The following is a 21137-nucleotide window of genomic DNA, read 5'->3' as shown; positions in this document are numbered from 1 at the left end:
TGGTCAAGTCTGGGCCTCTCATAAAACAATCTAATCAGCAAATAAGCATTAAAAATATATATGTGACAGTTTATTGTCATTACCAGTGTTTTGGGTAGCAAATATGGATACTGGAAAAATACCCCAGATATATAACAGATTGACTGTGGTGAGTGGTAAATGTAAGTTTAACAGGATCTATAAGATTGTAAACAGAGAAACTTCCTGGCTTTGAATGTTTGTATTGTGCATATTTCAATTGAAACAGTGTCAGCTGGGATCAGTCTGACCAGTTTGAAGGTAAATATACACAGTAATGAAGGACAGAAGGCTTCAGTCAGATTAACATAAAATAACAAGCTCAAAGACAGTAAAATGATCAGGATCCATTAAAAATGTCTCACTGATTTGATTTCTCTTCATTAATAATTTTTCTTGTTTATCTTTTGATAAAATTACTGTAATTGGAGGAAATCTGATTATGAATTAATAAATTAATTAATTGGTTGATGTTTTTAAACATGAGCTTGTAAAAAAAGTTAACATGACATCTGTTCAACCAGTCATGATGTATGTAGTGAAAACTAATACTGAACACAGAAAATTAAAATTCAAATGTAATACGAATGAAACTAAAAAAAAAATTGTGAAATGTTCCAGTTTCCAGTTAAATGGACTCAACTGCTGCTCCTGCTGAGCTCCTCCCACCTGTCCTGCTTCAGGTGGCGTCCCGCGTTCTTCCAGGAAGCAGCTCACCTGTGTGTTCGTGTTTAGTGTCCAGGTGTGGAGTGGAGCTTGTTGTTGGTGTGTTTGAAGAAACTGTAAGTTTTCTTTGTTTCCTCCTTTAACAGTTTGTCTTTAGGAACTTTACTGTTTGTTCAGCTCAGGTTTGATTTCTTCACACAACAAACTGTGTTTTTATTTCTGGTCTCTCGTTTAAAGTCAGTGTATAATGTTTTCCTGGCTAACATCAGCTGTGTGCAGCTTAGTTCCAGCACAAATCTGCCACTCCATAGTTCACGGTAATGGACTCACAGCTGGACCAACGAGGTCGAGTGTGTCCGCCATATTCTGTTAGTATGTGATCAGGGCTGTGTTGATCTGAGACTGTAGACATTAAAAATTCCATGGTAGAGATTGTAGCTGAATAAACAAGACTTTTGAGATAATGGGGTAGCAGGAGGAGAGAAGCTGCAGAGAGGCATGTAAGACTGCAACTCTGCTTCCTGGTCCCAACTCTGGATAGTCATATTTTGGGGGGTTTAATAAATTGGTCCATATTTCTAGAAATGAGAGCTGCTCCATCCAAAGTGGGATGGATGCCGTCCCTCCTAACAAGACCAGGTTTCCTCCAGAAGGTTTGCCAATTATCTATGAAGCCCACATCGATTCTGGGACACCACTCAGACAGCCAGCAATTTAAGGAGAACATGCGGCTAAACATGTCACTCCTGGCCTGATTGGGGAGGGGACCAGAGAAAACTACAGAGTCCAACATTGTTTTGGCAAAGTTACACACAGATTCAATATTGATTTTAGTGACCTCCGATTGGCGTAACCGGGTGTCATTACTGCCGACGTAAATTATGATTTTACTGAATTTTATGAATTTACGTTTATCCTTTAGCCAGCAATTTTAAATTTCCCTCAATGTCGCCTGCTCTGGCCCCTGGAAGACAATTGACTATGGTTGCCGGTCTGTCTAGCTTCACATGTCTGAGAACAGAATCACCAATTACCAGAGTTTGACCCCCAGTCGGTGCGTCGCCGAGTGGGGAAAAATGGTTAGACACATGAACAGGTTGGTGGTGTACCTGGGGCTTCTGTTTAAGACTATGCTTCCTCCTCACAATCACCCAGCTGCCTTCTTTCCCCAGCTGTTTGGGGTCTGCCGGGGAACAGCTAGTCGGGCCTACGCTATCTTCGGCTGCACCAGCTACAGGGGCCTGGCTAGCTACGGGTGAATGAAGGGTGTGAAGCCGAATCTCCAATTCAGTAATCCTGGCCTCCAGAGCTGAAAATATAATACATTTGTTACAGGTATCATTACTGCTAAAGGAGGCTGAGGAATAACTAAACATCTTACACAATGAGCAGGAAAGCGCAGGAGAGACAGGTGAAGAGGCCATGATGCTAGCGCGCTGGCTACGAGCTAAGCTAGCTAAACAGTGAAGACACAATGAGTAAATATTTTGGCTATAAATCAGGTAGCGAGTACACAGAGAGTGTGCTTCAGATGAAGCATGTGAAGATTGTTGGGTCTGAGTTTAGAGACTTAATCCCGTGAAGGAAAAACACGAGGCAACAGCGGTCGATCGATTTACTTGCGGAAGGGAGGCCTCATCGGTATCTCAGGAACACACTTCGAATCCTACCACAAAATGCCCCCGACTCCGGCCTCCGCTCGCTGCCTTTTACTGGACAAAACAGTTACAATACGCACAAGCACCTCCCCTCGTAAAACCTCTCTTGGTTAGAAAGACAAGGCACTGTGTGTGTGTGTGTGTGTGTGTGTGTGTGTGTGTGTGTGTGTGTGTGTGTGTGTGTCATGGGGGTGTGTTTGTGTGACCTCCTGCTCACCAAAAGGGTCATAAAAGCAGGAAACTTACAACACAAGAAAAAGATCTGTCAGATAGGATGTATAAACAATAAAACCTCCCCCAGCACAGAGTGGCTGGAGACGTGGTCAGGATCAAAGGAATGGCTTTGATCCTACTGCTTGAACTAAGACTTTACAAATTTAAGAAACACATTGACAACATTCAACAATTAGACTTAACAAAGATTATACTATGAAAAAAGAATGCATCTAAAAGTTTTTAATTAAATTGCTAAGCAGATAAGCTACTCAAAAATGCCACTTTGTTTGAGCAGGAACAGGAAGTGATACTCTACCGCAGAGAGAGCAAACACCAATGACAGCACCACACGCATGTTTAATTTTTCTAATTTTAGAGATGTTGCACAAATGGAAGAAAGCAGTCTTACATATTTGTTTAATTTGTACATTGAAGGACATTTCTTGGTCAAAAATGACTCCAAGGTTCCTCACAGTGTTACTGGAGGCCAAGGTAATGCCATCCAGAGTAAAAATCTGGTTACATACCACATTTCTAAGATTTTCAGGGCCGAGTACAATAACCTCAGTTTTATCTGAATTAAGAAGCAGAAAGTTAGCGGCCATCCAGGTCTTTATGTCTTTAAGACATGCAGTTTAACTAATTGTTGTTTATCTGACTTTCTGGACAGATAGAGTTGGGTGTCATCTGAATCTGCACAGTCTCCGCACACAGACAATCTGCGTTGCACACAAAAAATAATCTACACTGAATTGAAATAAAAATAAATATGTTAACAATTCATTCTGTTTTGCAGTGTGAGTCAGTCAGTGACCGGTGTCTGGCTGCTCCAACCAATGAGACAATTCACATTTGTATACATGCAGCTAATCAACGTTGTTGACAGCACCCTTATGTGCCGACACTGGTGTTTTAGCTAGAAAAGCGGCGTGGCTGACATTGAGTGAAGCCACGCTAATGACATTGTGTGCAACCATTGGAGATGTGAGCAGGATTAACAGAACAATTGTTGTTTATTTAAAAAAAACACCTTGGTGGAGACCTGGCCAGACACTCAGACACAAACTGATTCATCCCAAACACAAACTGAACAGCGTAGTATATGCTGTACTGTGTAGCGAGGGATGCACAGACCTCGATGTTGGAGAGACCAAACAGCTACTTCATAAACACATCGTGCAACATAGAAGAGCCAGCTGGAGAGGACAAGACTCAGCTGTCTAGGTCAAAGGTCACTCTTTGAGGAAAGCAAATTTCACATTTTTTGACCTCAATAAATCACATGATAGGATGAGGTTAGGTTTCACAATGGGTTCACCTGAAATCTTGGCTGATTGTGACCCACAAACATTTTGACACCTTCTTGTGTAATTAGGCAGAGGATCAATAGAGGGTACACTCCCATAGGGCGTAAAATCTGGGACTCTCCACCAAAGTTCCCTCTAATTTTTCATGTGTCTGAGCAAACACACAAACTCTCTGAGCGGTCCCTTGGACCACTCTGAGCAACAGCAGACGTGTGCATCGTGGTCACGCCAGCACTGAATCCATCCAAGTTACATGGTGTATTAAAATAATCAAATTGCAGCATTTCCATTTATATTAGACTACTTTTAATTAACTGCTTTAACCCACTTACAATGAAAATTTAAAAAGAAATCTTGTTCAAACAACAAAGTTTTTGCAGCTATTTACCTAAAAATGCAGCCAGTTACTCTTAGAACTGAAAAAGCTTCTCGGATGTAACGTCTTCAAGAAACTCAAAGAAGTCCAGACGCTTTGACGCTCGTATCTCTCTTTTCAAACATGACATTTAAAGTGAATTTTGAATAAATAAATAAATGTGTTTCTTTTCTTTCTCCCTCAGAGTGCAGACATGTCTGCTGCCAGCAATCTGCCATCTGAAGATCAGTTTCTGTGCTCCATCTGTCTGGATGTGTTCACTGATCCAGTCTCTACACCATGTGGACACTTCTGCAAAACCTGCATCAGTCAGCACTGGGACATGAATCAGAGCTGTCAGTGTCCCATGTGTAAAGAGACTTTCTACACTAGACCTCAGCTGAGCGTCAACACCTTCATCTCTGAGATGGTTGCTCAGTTCAGACGTGAAGCTCAGCAGAAAGCCAGCAGCTGCAGCTCAGAGCAACAAGGTGCCAAACCAGGAGAAGTTCCCTGTGACATCTGCACTGGAACCAGACTGAAAGCCCTGAAGTCCTGCCTGGTGTGTCAGACCTCCTACTGTCAGACTCACCTGGAGCCTCATCTGACAGTGAAAGGCCTGAAAAGACATCAGCTGATTGATGCTGTGGAGAACCTGGAAGGCAGGATGTGCACGAAGCACGATAAACTTCTGGAGCTATTCTGTAAGACAGACCAGACATGTGTCTGTGTGATCTGCTCTGTTTTAGACCACAAGAACCACAAGTTTGTTCCTCTGAGAGAAGAATATGAAGGAAAGAAGGCAGAGCTGGGGAAGACAGAGGCTGAGATTCAGCAGATGATCCAGAAGAGACGACTAAAGATTCAGGAGATCACAGAGTCGGTGAAGATGAGTAAAGATGCTGCAGACAGACAGAAAGTAGAAGGTGTTCAGGTCTTCACTGCTCTGAAGGAGTCTTTTGAAAGATGTCTGAAGGAGCTCATAAAGGAGATCGAAGACAAACAGGAAACTACAGAGAAACAGGCTGAAGGTCTCATCAAAGATGTGGAAAAGGAAATCTCTGAGCTGATGGAGAGAAGCTCTGAGGTGGAGCAGCTCTCACGCTCTGAAGACCACCTCCACCTCCTCCAAAGCTTCTCGTCCATGAAAACTGCTCCACCGACCAAGGACTGGACAGAGGTCAGAGTCCGTTCACCATCATATGAGGGGACTGTGGTGAGAGCTGTGGCTCAGCTGGAGGAGACAGTCTGGAAACCCATGAAGAAGAAGCTGTTAGAGGCTGAGCTGCAGAGGGTCCAGCAGTATGAGGTGGATGTGACTCTGGATCCTGATACAGCTCATCCTGCTCTCATCCTGTCTGATGATAGAAAACAAGTGTATCATAGTGATGCGAGAAAGAATCGTCCAGACAACCCAGAGAGATTTTCTTACTATGGTATTGTTTTAGGAGAGCAGAGTTTCTCTTCAGGCAAATTTTACTTTGAGGTTCAGGTTAAAGGAAAGACTAAATGGGATTTAGGAGTGGCCACAGAGTCGATCAACAGGAAGGGAGAAATCACACTGAGACCTCAGGATGGTTTCTGGACTGTAGTGCTGAGAAATGGAAATGAGTACAAAGCTCTTGCTGGTCCTTCAGTCCCCCTCTATCTTCAGCCTGGTCCTAAGAAGGTGGGGGTGTTTGTGGATTATGAGGAGGGTCTGGTCTCCTTTTATGATGTAGGTGCTGCAGCTCTGATCCACTCCTTTACTGGCTGCTCCTTCACTCACAAACTCCACCCATACTTCTGTCCCTGTAACAATGATGGTGGTAAAAACTCTGCACCTCTGATCATCTGTCCTGTCAATCAAACTGAGTCGATCAACGACTGATTTTATTTGATGACCTGATTGATTTTTCTTGAAGGGAAAAAATGAACATGTTTAGTGTAAATCCTCTACAGTCTCCATGTTTCTATAGAATCTGATTATCGGGGACTGTGATTCACATTTTGATCTGATTCTCATTGAATTTTATGCAAGCAGAAGAAAAGTTGAATCATGAAATGTTCCCACTAATGGAGACTCAAGCTGAAGAGCAAATATCAGAGAAAAAATGTCAATAAGCTTCATTTCATAATAAAGTTTGTTAAATGCTTTGAGTGAATACAGAATCACGTGTGGGTGTTATAGGGAGCGTCCTCCCTATAAAAACTGACAAAAACATTAGTGTCCATTGTGCGTGGGAAGAAAACTTCTGTTTACAGTGAAAAAAAAACCCTTAACTTCCAAGCAAGCACAGAGTGCGCTACCACTGAATGGAAAATTCACAGAGAAACTTGCGGATTCTTCCACTGACCGCTGTGGCACACCTGCACCAAGGCAAACATCCGCCTACCCCACTCCTGCTTTGTTTGTTTGCCTTATTTATTTTCTGCTGTGTTTTACTTGCATCTATTTGAAAGACTGGGTGTAAAAACAAAAAGAAAATATTTTATTTAATGTGCTGGAATGTGCAGAAAATAGGTTTAAATGTTAAACAAATTTCTTCCAGTCAGAGAATGTTGCATATAATATATTTTTTGCTTGATGCATAAAGTTAAAACATTAAAACTAATAAAACAAGTTTTAAAAAGAGACTTTTCCCATTCGATTACATTTTGTATGATGGATTATGCAGAAAAAGTAGAAATGGGATGAAAGATCTGTCGCTTTATCACCTATTCAGGTTGTAAATCATGTTTTTCAAAAGTAAATAAGTAAGTAAGTAACTAAGTAATGAAATACTTTTGAAAATAAGTAATCAGTAAAGTAACAGGATTACCTTCGGGGGGAAGTAATCAGTAATTAGTTACTGATTCCATTTTTCAAGTGACTTGACCAACACTACAGATGACTGAGCACAACCAACACAGTAAAAGTGGCACAGAAACACACAAAGGGAGGAAGAGGAGGAAGGCTTCTCTTCATCCTTCCTGCCATCATTAATGAAGTTTAGCTGACAGACAGTATCTGAGAAAAATTATCAGGGATATCATTACAAATATTTATAATGCTGTTATTGATTCAATTCAATTCAATTTTATTTATATAACGCCAAATCACAACAAAAGTCGCCAGATACAGAGAAAAGCCCAACAATCATATGACCCCCTATGAGCAAGCACTTTGGCGACAGTGGGAAGGAAAAACTCCCTTTTAACAGGAAGAAACCTCCGGCAGAACCAGGCTCAGGGAGGGGCGGGGCCATCTGCTGCGACCGGTTGGGGTGAGAGAAGAAAAACAGGATAAAGACATGCTGTGGAAGAGAGAGAGAGATTAATAACAGATATGATTCGATGCAGAGAGGTCTATTAACACATAGTGAGTGAGAAAGGTGACTGGAAAGGAAAAACTCAATGCATCATGGGAATCCCCGGCAGCCTACGTCTATTGCAGCATAACTAAGGGAGGATTCAGGGTCACCTGGTCCAGCCCTAACTATATGCTTATCAAAAAGGAAAGTTTGAAGCCTAATCTTGAAAGTAGAGATAGTGTCTGTCTCATCTTATCTCTCTGAGCTGCTACAGTCTTGTACACCCACCCGTTCTCTTAGGTTAGGTCAGCCAGTCAGCTGTTCCTAAATGTACAGGATTTAGCGTAAACTCAGAGGAGATCATTCTTTTGCTGTAGCAGCTCCAAACCTGTGGAATAATCTGGCTTTAGAGATTAGACTCTTCTCTTCTCTTTATTATCTTTATTATTGCACAGCATTTCAGTCTTGCTCACCACTTTGTGACCTGTTTAATATAATGGCCTACATAAAACAATATAAACAGAAAATAAGCACTAAGAATATATATTTATTCTTTAACATCTGCCTGTTTTTAAATCAATCCTGAAAACCTGAAAACCATCTCTTAACCCTGGCCTTTCACACCATGTGAAATGTGGTTGTTGTTTTGTTTTTTAATATCTATTTTTAATATAGGGCTGTTTTAATATGTAAGTATTATGTGTTTTATTTAGTTTTTAGTTTTTGCTGTTTTGTTTTATCTATTGTTCTTAACTCATTTACTGTGCAGGACTTTGGTCCTGTATTGGCTGTTTAAAGTGATTTTTAAATAAACTTGGATTGCAAAAGAAACCTCCTGCAGAACCAGCAGAATCTGTCGCAACCAGTTCGGGTGAAGGAAGGAAGAAGGAAGACAGCACAAAGACATACTGTGGAAGCGAGCCAGAGATGAATAATATGTCATAGTTTAAAGCAGAGTGGTGTATAAACACAGAGTGAAAAAGAAACACTCACATATGAAATCACAAAATTTCTGGAAATGAGAAAAAACTGATGAAGACAAATTAAACCTGACATGTTTAATGTATCTAGATCATGTACAGACTTTAATGTGTAGAAACAGATCTTTGGTTTTATCATTTAATTTGGTTTGTTTGACTTCAGGCTGTTTCAGAGTAAAGTTGACCTTGTTAACATGAAGCCTTGTTGTATCTGCCAGTGTAAACAGACATCTGATACATCTAATACCGTCACACCCAGACTGCCCACTGTGTTTGGAATAAAACATTTTATACTGCAAATAGTCACAGTGAGTTTCCCTGTTTCCAGTCTATAGATCCAGTCACACTTTCTACCTTCACCTGTGCAGTAAAGACAGAGACCAGAGCTGAAACCTACAGTCCAATCAGTGAGCAGCAGCAACACATGAACTTAATTCAGATTCTGTTATTGAAGATGTTGTTGTGCGAATAAAATGACTGAATGATGTAAATATCCAAACATGGATCTGGTCTTGTCGGCATTAAATTAAAGCTTCTGGGCAGGTTGGCCAATGCGGTCACAGCCTTTTGTTGGCCCTGAGCCAAATATTTGAAACATGTCGCTGATATCAAAATTCAAAAAGAACTTCTCAAAATAAGAAAAATTAAATGTTTGAATATTTGATCTGCTGACTTTGAACTATTTTCATTGAATATCAGATTGAACAAGTGTGCTGATGGAGGACGGGTCAGATGACTGGAAACAGTGGGAACACACTGAGGCCACCTACAGGGCAGGTGGGGAACAGCAAGAATCTGAAATCATATAAGATGTTAGTGAGTGAGAAGCTAGACAAAACGGACTAAAGATGGCTCTAAGTGATCAAAGTTGATCTGAAACAGAAGATAAATCCATTGAATCTTTGCAAAGTTCATCTGGTGCTCAAATGATTCCTGTGATGAAAGCTTTATTTCACTGAATGTTTCTTCAAAGCTCATTTACCATGTTGAAGTCATGAATGAAAGTGCAGATCGAGAGTGGATCACATGATCATTAATGTGTGCCATGTGACATGTTCAGAATTGTCACAGGTGTCTAGATTGTCCCTGATATCATAACTGCTGAAACACTGATGATTATATTTAAAGATGGCAGCAAAGAAGCAATTGAGCTCTATTATTATTATTATTATTATTATTATTATCATTATTATTATTTTTATTATTATATATCCTGGTTATGTGGATGCACTTTTCTATCTGTCAGTGCTGAAGCAGACATCACTGATCACATGATTCTGAGGGATGTTTCCAGCACCTCGCTGAATCTGAGCCATGAAGATTTAGCCTCCTGAGACCCAAACTCTTCCAAAGCATGCATTTTTAATTTCCCTTTGATATCTGGGCATATTGGCACCTGATGAATGTAAAAACAAAGAATTACCAGTTTTTTATTTAACCTTATTTTTGTTTCTAAGAAAAATTAGATCCCCACATGAGGATATTTGTTTAAAATTTCAATAGAACAGTAGCAGTATAATGTCTTCGTAAGTTGATATCAGGCCCTTGTAGAGTAAAATTGAGTATTTTGGTCTAAATAACCCAAAATGTGATGTCCACATATGTGGATGCCAGGTCCTAGGAGGTTAAGGCAGCTCTGAAGGCAAAGCAGGTCTGAGCCTGTGTTAGAAAGCTGTGCTTAATAAAGTGGCAGTAAGTGTATCAAGGATTCAGTCAGTAATGATAAGAGCCAGCAGGGGGCAGCACAGAGAGGTGAGGCGCTGTCAGAGAAGCAGGCTCACATCAGACTGGTCATATTACATCATTTATACCTGAAATAATCATCAAACACACGGCAGAGCAGAAACATGTGGAAACATCCGGAGCTCAGTCTCAGTTTGATCCCTCAGAGGTTTACCTCAGTCCTGCTCCTCTGCTTCCTGTTTACAGCGCACACATCATGCTGTGTACTGAGAGTCATGTGGTCAAAGCGAGGCCCTCGTATTCTGACAGAGAGCGAGCACAGTTATCCTAATGTGTGACATCACTTCTAACCAGAGAGCATTCAGCTTTCACAGCAGCCAACATCCTGTCACACTGAGCATGTGTAAACACAGCTCTCAGTTTCCATCACTCACAAGCTCCAGCCCTCCACTTTAAAAGCCCAGAACAAACCTTGTGACCAACACAGCGCAGACAGAGATGATGTTCACGCTCTGTTTCTGGGTGGGAAACTCACCTGTGGGTGTGGCTGTTCCTCCCCTACAATCTCTGTCCACCAGCAGACATTAAGACACATCACAGGCCTGACAACAGGAAGTGTATCGCTCCTAAAAAAGACGCACTTAAAAAGCTGAACAGAGTCCAGAGTGTGGAGAACCAATGAGAGCAAATACAAAAAGAAATGAGAGCAAAGCAGCCAATCAGACAGGTTCAGGGCTGAGGAGGCGGAGCTGCAGACTGAGGTGGAGGAGAGTTGACTGCAGATCACAAACTTTGACAATAATTCATTGATGAACGTGTGTTTATGTGAGGTCAGATTATAAACGTCCTCATTGAGCTGTTCAGTCTATGTTTAGATCTTATGTTAGTGCAAACATTATTGCATGTTACCCACAATTCATGTGAAACTTTCACAGTGTTCTTCTGTAATCATTCATATCCATGTATTAGCTGTTGTACTGCTGGACCATTTCTAATGTGCATTGAACTGTATGATCTGTAATCAATGATCCAAATCATTGATTCAACTCATCAAAGCCCCAAAATGGACTTTAAATACTCGATTTGTGACATTTGAAGTCAGATGTGAAGAAATGAACAACAGATTTTCTTCAAGAAATGATTTCTCTGTCATTACTGCTGCTGCAGACATACAAATATCACAGTCGAGTTTTGTCAAAGTACAGACATGATGAAAAATGTCTGTTTCATTGATTTCCATGTCCTAATAAACATACACATATACATATAAACATGTATACAGTCAGATGTGATGCTTGTAATGGTTCTGCAGTGATTCAATGAGATTTCAAAATCATATTCAGTAAATTTCCAATGAGTCCATCTTCAGTCTGATTTCCACTTCCTGCTTTGAGCTCTGTGTGAGTCTGTCTGTACAGTCACATGACAATGAGTGTGTCAGCAGGAGCTGTGGGGCAGCAGCACAGCTCAAGTGTGGGTCTCTATGGGGTCAAATTGTGGTCATAAATGTTTTGTACTTGTAAATCAGTTTTGTACTTGTAAACCAGGATTTGCATGTATAAAAAGAATTTGTGTGTGTGTTAAAAAAGATTTGTGTGTGGACTTAGCCAAAAAATACGTGTGAAACTCATGTGAATTCCTGAGGTCAGATGGCCCAGGATGTGAGTGGGCGTTAAGGCGTCTGGGGAGGGAACTCAAAACTGGATTATAGATGGCAGACAGTTGGTGTCGTAAACCACTGCCTCAGAGGCGGTGGTTTACGACACCAACTGTCTACACCAACTGTCCGCCCACTCACATCCTGGGCCATCTGACCTCAGGAATTCACATGACAAGGTGGGGCCAGGTTTCACAATGAGCTCACCCGAAACCCTGGCTGATTAGGTCCCACACCCGCTTTCACACCTTGGCGCATGTGATTAGAGGATCATCAGGGGGTCTTTTGTCCCTCTTTGGGGGGATACTCCCACTGGGTTTAAATCTGGGACTCTCGGCCATTTGACCTTAGAACTGAAGAAGCTTCTCGGATGAGAGGTGAAACGTCTTCAAGCAACTTAAAGAAGTCCAGACGCTTTTCTTTGCAAACTCCTTTGACTACGATGACCTGGATGACTGAGAACCTTCACAGACTTACGAAGGGTATGTTGTGACTTACCTTCAAAATTACAGTGGTCCCTCACTTCCGACACTGCATCATAGTTAATCATAGTTCCCTAAATTATGTTTCCCTATCAACAATAGTGTAGAATTCAATTCTGTATGTCCAAATCTCAGTCTTTACGACACGACCACCACCACCACATCCTCCTTCTCCTCCTCGGTTTCAGTTCTGCTGTTAGTCTTTACTGTTAGGTGAAGCTAGAAAGTGTGACTGGATCTATAGACTGGAAGCAGAGAAACATGCTGAACATTTAAAGCTTTGCAGGAGAAATGTTCATCTTGCAAACACAGCAGAGCTGATCTGGGATCAGTGTTCACACCTGCAGCTACAATAAAGTTTCATGTCTTCACACGTCAGCATGTGAACTATACTGTGACTCAGCGTCACTCTGACTCAGTCTATACAGTCAGACAGCATATTTTTAAAGTTAACACATAAACACACACATAGCTGAGGCCGTCCCATCTGTCCTGCTTCAGGTGGAAACCAGCCTCCTTCCAGGAAGGACCTGTGTCCATGATTAGTGTCCAGGTGTGGTGTGGAGCTTGTTATTGGTGTGTTCGTTTGAAGAAACTGTAAGTTTGCTTTGTTTCCTCCTTTAACAGTTTTACTGTTTGTTTCTGCTCTGGGATGTTTGGACCAAATGTTAAGCTCTTATTTCAGGACAAACTTTGATCACTCTTATGTTTGAAGACAAATCCACATGATTTTAGATTATTGATTGACTGAATCCATACTGGTTATGAGTCAGTAACTCTGCACTGAAATATTTGGTACTGTGATGGATCTGTATGAAACTTTAGAAACATCAGACATTGATTAGTGATCTGATAGAAAATTGATCTTCTTTTAACTGGAAACAATCAGATAAAATCAGTTTGTTCTTAAGAAGTTGGTGTTCAGGTTTTACTGAAGTGACAGAAAAAAAAACCCCTTCATACATCTGCATGTGGAGGATTTTACTCGAGTCATGCATAATATGCAGCAAAGTATTTGGACTCTGCAGCTTTTCCATGACTTTGTGTTTTTAATCAGTGGATTTGAGTCTGAGATTTCTTTTAGCATTTGAAGCTGTGAATCATTATTAGTTGGTCAGAGTGTGTCTCTTGTGTTTCTCTCTAGTTTGTGGTCTCTGGGTCGTTTTGCTGATGATTGAGGCGTCACAGAAACTGATGGAACAGAAACAGAAAGTGAGACATTTTCAACTTACTGCTGATGCTTAAGAGAAATCAGCTGTTCTGTAAACTGAAAGAATGCTGCTTGCAGTTACCAGTTTTTCTAGTTTAAACTTCCATGAAGAATGTTCCCTCGGCTGAAAAATACGGGCTCAAATCGTGATCATAAATATTTTGTACTTGTAAATCAGGATTTGTATGTGTAAAAAGAATTTGTGTGTGCGTAAAAAAGATTTCTATGTGTAAAAAGAATTTGTGTGTGTGTAAAAAAGATTTGTGTGAAACTCTGTACTCAAGTTTCAAGTTACAAGTACGAATTTTGACCCTATTTTTCTTCCTTTCATCTGATTGGCCAATGTCATGTCAATCACAAATTTAAATATCCAATCAGAGAATAGATGGGTTTGGCTGTCCTTGAACTGCAGGTCCTTGAAGGGTAATACAGTAAGATCAGAGAGGCTAAGGACAATTACAGGAGGAAGCTGGAGTGGAAACTCTAGCAGAACAGCATGAGAGGTGTGGAGTCACAAGAATATCATTTGTAACCTTCACTAAAGCTGTTTCTGTACTGTGATGGGCTCTGAAACCTGACTGAAACTCTTCAAATAAGCTATTTCTCTGCACATGATCTGTTAGCTGTTTGACAGCAACTCTTTCAAGAATTTTTGGTATGGAAGAAAGGTTGGAGATTGGCCTATAATTAGCTAAGACCGCTGGATCAAGAAATTGTTTTTTAATTAACGATTTAACTACACCCAGGTTGAAGGCCTGTGGTACATAGCCGATTATTAGAGATAGGTTGATCATGTTTAAGATTGAATTAAACAAACAGTTCTCTATGGTGGCATCATAGTAGTACTAGAGAAGCTTATGGCAGCTTCTTCTGCCTCACACTGCTATCTGACTGCATTCAGCTGACACTGAGATGAAGCAGGAAAGAAGCAGCTGATATTTGGACAGCACACGTGATGGAAAGGAGGATTTCAGTTGATGTGCACATGAATGGTTTGTGTTTCCTCTGCAGGTGAAGGTAGAAAGTGTGTGTGAGCTGATGTGAATTGAGCAGCATGGATCAGTGTGAGGACAGAGAGGAGGGAGTCCCTCCCTCTAAAAGCACTCTGTGTGGGGAACATGAGAGCCAGACCAAAGCTCAGAGGTGAGATGACCATCTCTAACTGTCCATGACTCTTCTCCATGTCACAGCTCAGCACTCACATCACTGCTCCATCATTATTCACAGGAAGAAACAAGGAACTAAACGCAAACATGAACCCGGATCTGATCCCAGCTTTGTGTCCTCAAAGAGCAATGTGCCTAAATATGAGGTCATTGATTTTAACGTCTCTGCTGCAGAGAGGTGAGCTGTTAGTAACATGAACTGATGTCCGTTTGGTGTCTGATTTAAATGACTTTTATGTTTCCTGTTGTCTAAAATGCATATCTGTAGGAGAGCAGTGTCTGAAAGAACGCACAGGTGTAACTGTCTTTTTAGCTGGTTTTAAGACAGATTTGGACAGAATTGTCAGTTTTTAACTATTGGAAACAAAAATGAAGCATCACTTTGTGACAAAAAGTGGAGATACTTTTCTGTTGGAAGTAGGGCTGCCACAAACGATTATTTTGATAGTCGACAAGTCACCGATTATTTTTGCGATTAGTCGACTAATCAGATCATGCATCCATTGGACGTAAAACGTACAGCTTATTGCACCAGCATGCATCTGCTCTTATATAACTATCATTAGCTTACAGCTTTATGTGTTTAAGGTATGTGCTAACTAAAAATAAAGACAAGATGATAGTTTATTTAATTTTAATGAAATCTGCAGATTGTTTCAGTGGAGTTTAATAAACTTAGCCGTCTGCTCCTTGCTTTCTAAAATATAACAGGACACTGGAGTAAATTCTCGAGCATCTCACACTTCTGATAATCAGCTGTCTGCTTGATGTTTATTCAGCTGTGTAAAAACTATAACTTTAAATCTCAGCCAAACCGATTTACTCAGGAACAAATAAAATGAAAAAAGCCAAACAATAACATTTTTAGGTTATCTAAGTGACTTATATATCATGTTTAACCTGAGTAGCGAAAGACGGCGGTGGGTTTGAAAATGATTTGCCGGGAGTCCGCTGTTCTCACCGGCTCTAGTGAGCCTTGAACCCCGGCTAGCTATCGAGCTGGTGGGTAACAGAGGTCTCCAAAAACGTCGGCGCGCTTTTGAAAATAAGTGGTGTCTTGATAAACCAAGCAGATACTTGAGGTTTACACTAGAGATGGACCGATCCGATATTACGTATCGGTATCGGTCTGATACTGACCTAAATTACTGGATCGGATATCGGTGAGAAATTAAAAATGTAATCCGATCCATTAAATATATATTAAAAAAACACCTCACAAAACTTGCGACACGGCGTAACTGGCCTCATAACCGTAGCATGTCGAGCAGTGCGCTCACGTGATAGAGCGGCTGTGTGTATTTGTAGCCTCGCTACCAAACCAGCATTTCATCTCCGAGGAAGTTATCCCAGAGAGAAGTAAAGCAAGTGTGTAAGTTCATCTCTGAATGTTTGTAAAGCGTACCTACGTTAAGCTTACCACCGATATATGGAGCGAGTGCCTCTCATTCTCTCTCCCTCTCCTGCCGCTACTTCATGAAACTGCTTAATGATCAGCTGATCGGCTTTTCTGTCGCGAGTCCGTCTCTCTTCTTTGTTTTTGGTCCACTTTGCACCAGAAAGAGGAAACCAGCGGCTGAACAACAGCAGCACTTTTAACCTTGATAAGCTGTTGTTAGAATTTATTTAATATTACTTTCTAGACCAGGATCCTTTTCTACGCAGCTGACGGCTGGTAACTGTGCAGGGGCGGATCTAGCAAAGTTTAGCCAGGGGGGCCAATAGGGCATGAACAGGGAAAAGGGGGCACAAAGACATACTTTTCTTTCTTATTCTCATTTAAAATATCTAGCTTTTAATAAATAATTATCTGAATCTTACACCCAAAGTTTTAATCTGATGTAAAATATTGTGGCGAGCTCAGGAAAGGAGGAGACAGAGGTTTCGGTTGGTCTTGCTTCCGCCAGCTAGCCGGGAGCACAGCCGTTTATTTAACTTTTCAGAGGAACACTGGCGCGAGCCCACTGCTCAGCGCGGCAACAACACAACAACAACAAAAGGCGCTCTCTCACCGGAAACACCCCGTCGCAGAGAGAGCGTCACCTGTAACCATGGCAACATGACAACGGAACATAACTGCAAAACAGAACATAAGTGTCCATAACATCCCCGAACAGCCCTGGCCCGCTACAATATATAGAAGTCCATTACTGTATATAGTAACTGTTAAGTCTAATATACCCTAGTAAGCTATAGTACTTTTTCCTTTGGGAAGGTAACATCTGTGCAGTCTGCAATTCTGTTGAAGATGTTGAATCTATTTAATTATTCTTGAAAAATAATTTAATTCTGTGCATTTTTTTTTCACCCTGCATCAAATTAAAGTTGATTACGTCGATTAAGCATCATGAGGTGGAGGGTGGGGGGTGGTTCCCTATTTTTTTTTGCTGGGAGTTTGCAACCCTATTAGTGAGGTTGCTTAATATTTCAGCTAAGTACTCTTTAAAATACCAGAATAGGGAGGATGGAGTAGGTTTAAGTTTATTAGATTGATCAGTGTTGCTGAACTATGAAATATTTTGGGTGCAGTGTATTTTTTGCATACAGGTATAACAGAATAGCTTTAGTGTTGTTGTTTATTTAAACTTGAGTATGAACTTATACAAAATGCAGCAAGATATTAAAAAAACAGTTTTATTGATTAAAAAACACTATATCGGATTCATATCGGTATCGGCAGATAGCCAAATTTATGATATCGGTATCGGACATAAAAAAAGTGGTATCGTGCCATCTCTAGTTTACACAGCTACATTCTAACATGAAAATATGTTAAAAGTTTATTTTGTGACCCAGAAAGAATAATAAGTGTAATATTAAATAATATCAAACAATGGTTGCTGCCATTGTTTGAAACTGAGCAGGGCCGCGCTATGAATTCTGGGACACAGCTTCTTCTTCTTCTGGGTTTAACGGCAGCTGGCATCCTTGTACATGCAGTGCTGCCATCTTCTGTTTCAGTCCGTTATTACACTCTTAAATCCTACTACTTATTCCTGCGTCTTTTGGGATCTTACAAAGCTTCAAATGACGTGTCGACTATTAAATTAGTCGTCCACGATTTTGATGGTCGACTTAATCGTGACTAGTCGACTAATCGTGGCAGCCCAGTTGGAAGGCACTGTTCAGTCTGGAAACAGTCTGGCTGGGGCAGACTGCATGTAGTGTGAAAAGGACTCAAATGCAGACAAAAACAGAATGTGAAACGCGACGCTGATTAACAAAATCAAGCCGTTTATTAAGGCTAGCAAAAATAGATAGAAACAAAGGGCATGGGTGAAACTAAACAAAAACCTAAACTGGGAGAACTACAATTAAAACATGAAAAAAAAATATCGTAACACTTTTACTGTTCTCTGTGACCATCAGAACTTTTTCACCATCTTTTAAATTTGGATATTTTTAGCAACCGTCAGTAAATGATTTTAGTGATAAAGAAATGTGTTCACAGAAAGAGGAAGAGGAGTGCTGTTTGTGAGGAGAAGCAGCTGCCCTGCTGTCCTTTCTGTCAGGACGTCCTGAAGGATCCAGTCTCTACCAGCTGTGGACACTGGTTCTGCAGACAGTGCATCTCCTCATACTGGGACCAGTCTGCTTCATCAGGAGACTCATCCTGTCCCCAGTGTAGAGAAAGATCCAGAACTGGAGCTGGACAGCAGACAGCCAGTCAGAGCAGCTGTGTACAAAGTAAGGGCTGAACATCTGTCTGCTGATGGACTCATTTCTGAAAACTGGACTTCTTATTCTGTTGTTCTGACACTGAAGAGTTTTCTTTCTCTTTAGTCTCATTGTTTTTCTTTCTTTCAGCAGATGTTGGTCTGCAGGAGGTTTTAGATGAACATAAGATCAGTGTGAGGAGGAGATGTGAACGTGTGACTGAAGGAAGTGATAAAGCAGGAAGTAGAACCCTCCTCAACAGGATCTACACTGAGCTCTACATCACAGAGGGACAGAGTGAAGAGGTTCATACCCAACATGAGGTGAGGCAGCTGGAGACAGCTTCCAAGATGGACGCCCTCCATGACACTCCAATCAGGTGCCAGGACATCTTTAAAGCCTTACCTGACCAACAGAGACCCATCAGAGTGGTTCTGACCAATGGCGTCGCTGGTGTTGGAAAAACCTTCTCAGTGCAGAAGTTCACTCTGGACTGGGCAGAGGGCTTGGAGAACCAACATGTCAGTGTGGTGGTTCTGCTTTCATTCAGGGAGCTGAACCTGATCAGAGATGAGCAGTACAGTCTTCTGGAGCTGCTCCATGTTTTCCATCCAACATTACAGAAGGTCACAGCAGAGAAGCTCGCTGTCTCTCAACTTTTGTTCATCTTTGACGGCCTGGATGAAAGCAGACTTTCATTGGATTTCACCAACAGGAAGCTGGTGTCTGATGTCACACAGAAGTCATCAGTCAGCCAGCTGCTGACAAACCTCATCCAGGGGAATCTGCTTCCCTCAGCTCTCGTCTGGATAACTTCCCGACCTTCAGCAGCCAATCAGATCCCTCCTACATGTGTTGACAGGCTAACAGAAGTACGAGGCTTCACTGACACCCAGAAGGAGGAGTACTTCAGGAGGAGATTCAGTGATGAAGAGCTGTCCAGCAGAATCATCTCCCACATGAAGACATCCAGGAGCCTCCACATCATGTGTAGTATCCCAGTCTTCTGCTGGATCACTGCTACAGTTCTGGAGCACATGTTGACTACAGAGCAGAGAGGAGAGCTGCCCAAGACCCTGACTGACATGTACTCACACTTCCTGCTGGTTCAGACAAAGAGGAAGAAGAACAAGTACCGTGAGGGACATAAGATGAGTCCACAGGAGCTGATGGAGGCTGACAGGGAAGTTCTTCTGAAGCTGGGGAGGCTGGCATTTGAACATCTGGAGAAAGGCAACATCATGTTCTACCGAGAAGACCTGGAGCAGTGTGGTCTGGATGTCACAGAGGCCTCGGTGTACTCAGGAGTTTGTACAGAGATCTTCAAAAAAGAGTGTGTGATCTTCCAGAAACCAGTCTACTGCTTTGTTCATCTGAGCATTCAGGAGTTTCTGGCTGCAGTCTACATGTTCAACTGTTTCACCAATACAACGACAAAGGTGGTGGTGGACCTTCTGAGGATAGATTGGAATGAGTCACCTCTGATTGTTTTCCTGAAGAGAGTGATGGAGAAATCCCTCCAGAGTAAAAATGGCCACCTGGACCTGTTTGTTCGCTTCCTTCATGGCCTCTCTCTGGAGTCCAACCAGAGACTCTTAGGAGGTCTGCTGGGTCAGACAGAGATCAGTCCAGAAGTCATCCAGAGAGTCATCGACAACCTGAAGAAGACGACCAGTGATAAAATCTCTCCTGACAGAAGCATCAACATCTTCCACTGTCTGATGGAGATGAACGACCTCTCATTATTTCAGGAGATCCAAGAGTTCCTGAAGTCAGAGAACAGATCAGAGAAGGAACTCTCTGAGATCCACTGCTCAGCTCTGGCCTTCATTCTGCAGATGTCAGAGGAGGTTCTGGATGAGTTTGACCTGCAGAAGTACAACACATCAGAGCAGGGACGACTGAGACTGATTCCAGCTGTGAGGAACTGCAGAAAGGTTCAGTGAGTCCAGATGTGATCATTAACATCATTAATTAGTGTAGATTAGTAGCTTAGTTCTTCAGATATACACAGTACTAAATGACTCTCATTAGTTTGAGTTTCTCAAATAAAATGATATTTTCTGTTCATCAGGAAATGTGTGTGTGCACTTAGCATGATCCTGCATTGGTAATCATACGCTGTGTGTTGTAGACTCACATCTGCATGTAGTACATGTGTTGTGTCATTAGGGGGCAGTATTTTGAAATCTGCTGCTGCTGTTGTTGGTCATTCAGGCGGCTCCTGTCAGAGAGAAGACCGAAATAAGAATCTATGAAGAGCTTCTTTGTAGTGACGTGAAATCTAATGTTAAAAACATTGACAAATATCCAGAGCAGTCACCGTCTGAGCTTCTCCTTTGTGCTTTGATGTTCTTATCCACGGCGTTAATGTGCGCTGTGAAGGATTCCACTTCTTGTGTTTTGATTTTGACCCAGGTGTTGTCTACATATCTGTACCAGTGGCTGGGTACTCTCCCTTTAAAAGAGCCAAGAGCCTTTCTTTCCACTTCTTCCATGTAAAGGTTGGCTACAATAGGTGACATGGGGGAGCCTTTGGCACAGCCATGTTTTTGTCTGTAGAAACCCTTGTTGTATTTGAAATATGTAGTGGTGAGGCAGAGGTCTAACAATGTGCAAATCTGATCGGGTGTGAAGTTGGTCCTGTCTTCCAAGGAGCTGTCTTCTTGTAGTCGTTTTCTGACAGTCTACACTGTCAGAAAACTGTCAGAACTTAATTTTAACTTAACTTAAACTTAAATAAGTCCAGACACTTTTCTTTCCAAGCTCCTTAGACTACGATGACCTGGATGACTGAGAACCTTCACAGA

General features: G+C 41.5%; 2 protein-coding genes across 2 annotated transcripts in view; both read left to right on the top strand.

Annotated features, from left to right (window-relative positions):
* The first annotated feature begins 4434 nt into the window (after positions 1–4434).
* LOC134621412 (E3 ubiquitin-protein ligase TRIM21-like) lies at positions 4435–14868 on the top strand. Its single transcript, XM_063467897.1, has 2 exons — positions 4435–6060; positions 14695–14868. Exons 1-2 carry the CDS (start codon positions 4435–4437, stop codon positions 14866–14868), a joined length of 1800 nt encoding a protein of 599 aa, XP_063323967.1.
* Positions 14869–18089: 3221 nt separating this feature from the next.
* LOC134621405 (NACHT, LRR and PYD domains-containing protein 12-like) overlaps positions 18090–21137 on the top strand; it is a 109979-nt gene continuing 106931 nt past the window's right edge. The window contains exons 1-2 of the mRNA XM_063467885.1: positions 18090–18357; positions 18478–20269. Of these exons, the coding sequence (XP_063323955.1) occupies positions 18090–18357; positions 18478–20269 (2060 nt within the window). The remainder of the gene's footprint in view (positions 18358–18477; positions 20270–21137) is intronic.

This window comes from Pelmatolapia mariae, linkage group LG3_W (assembly GCF_036321145.2).
Source record: "Pelmatolapia mariae isolate MD_Pm_ZW linkage group LG3_W, Pm_UMD_F_2, whole genome shotgun sequence".
Taxonomy (NCBI): Eukaryota; Metazoa; Chordata; class Actinopteri; order Cichliformes; family Cichlidae; genus Pelmatolapia; species Pelmatolapia mariae.
The sequence above is the reverse complement of the archived record's forward strand: the minus strand, read 5'-3'. Positions and strand labels throughout refer to the sequence as shown.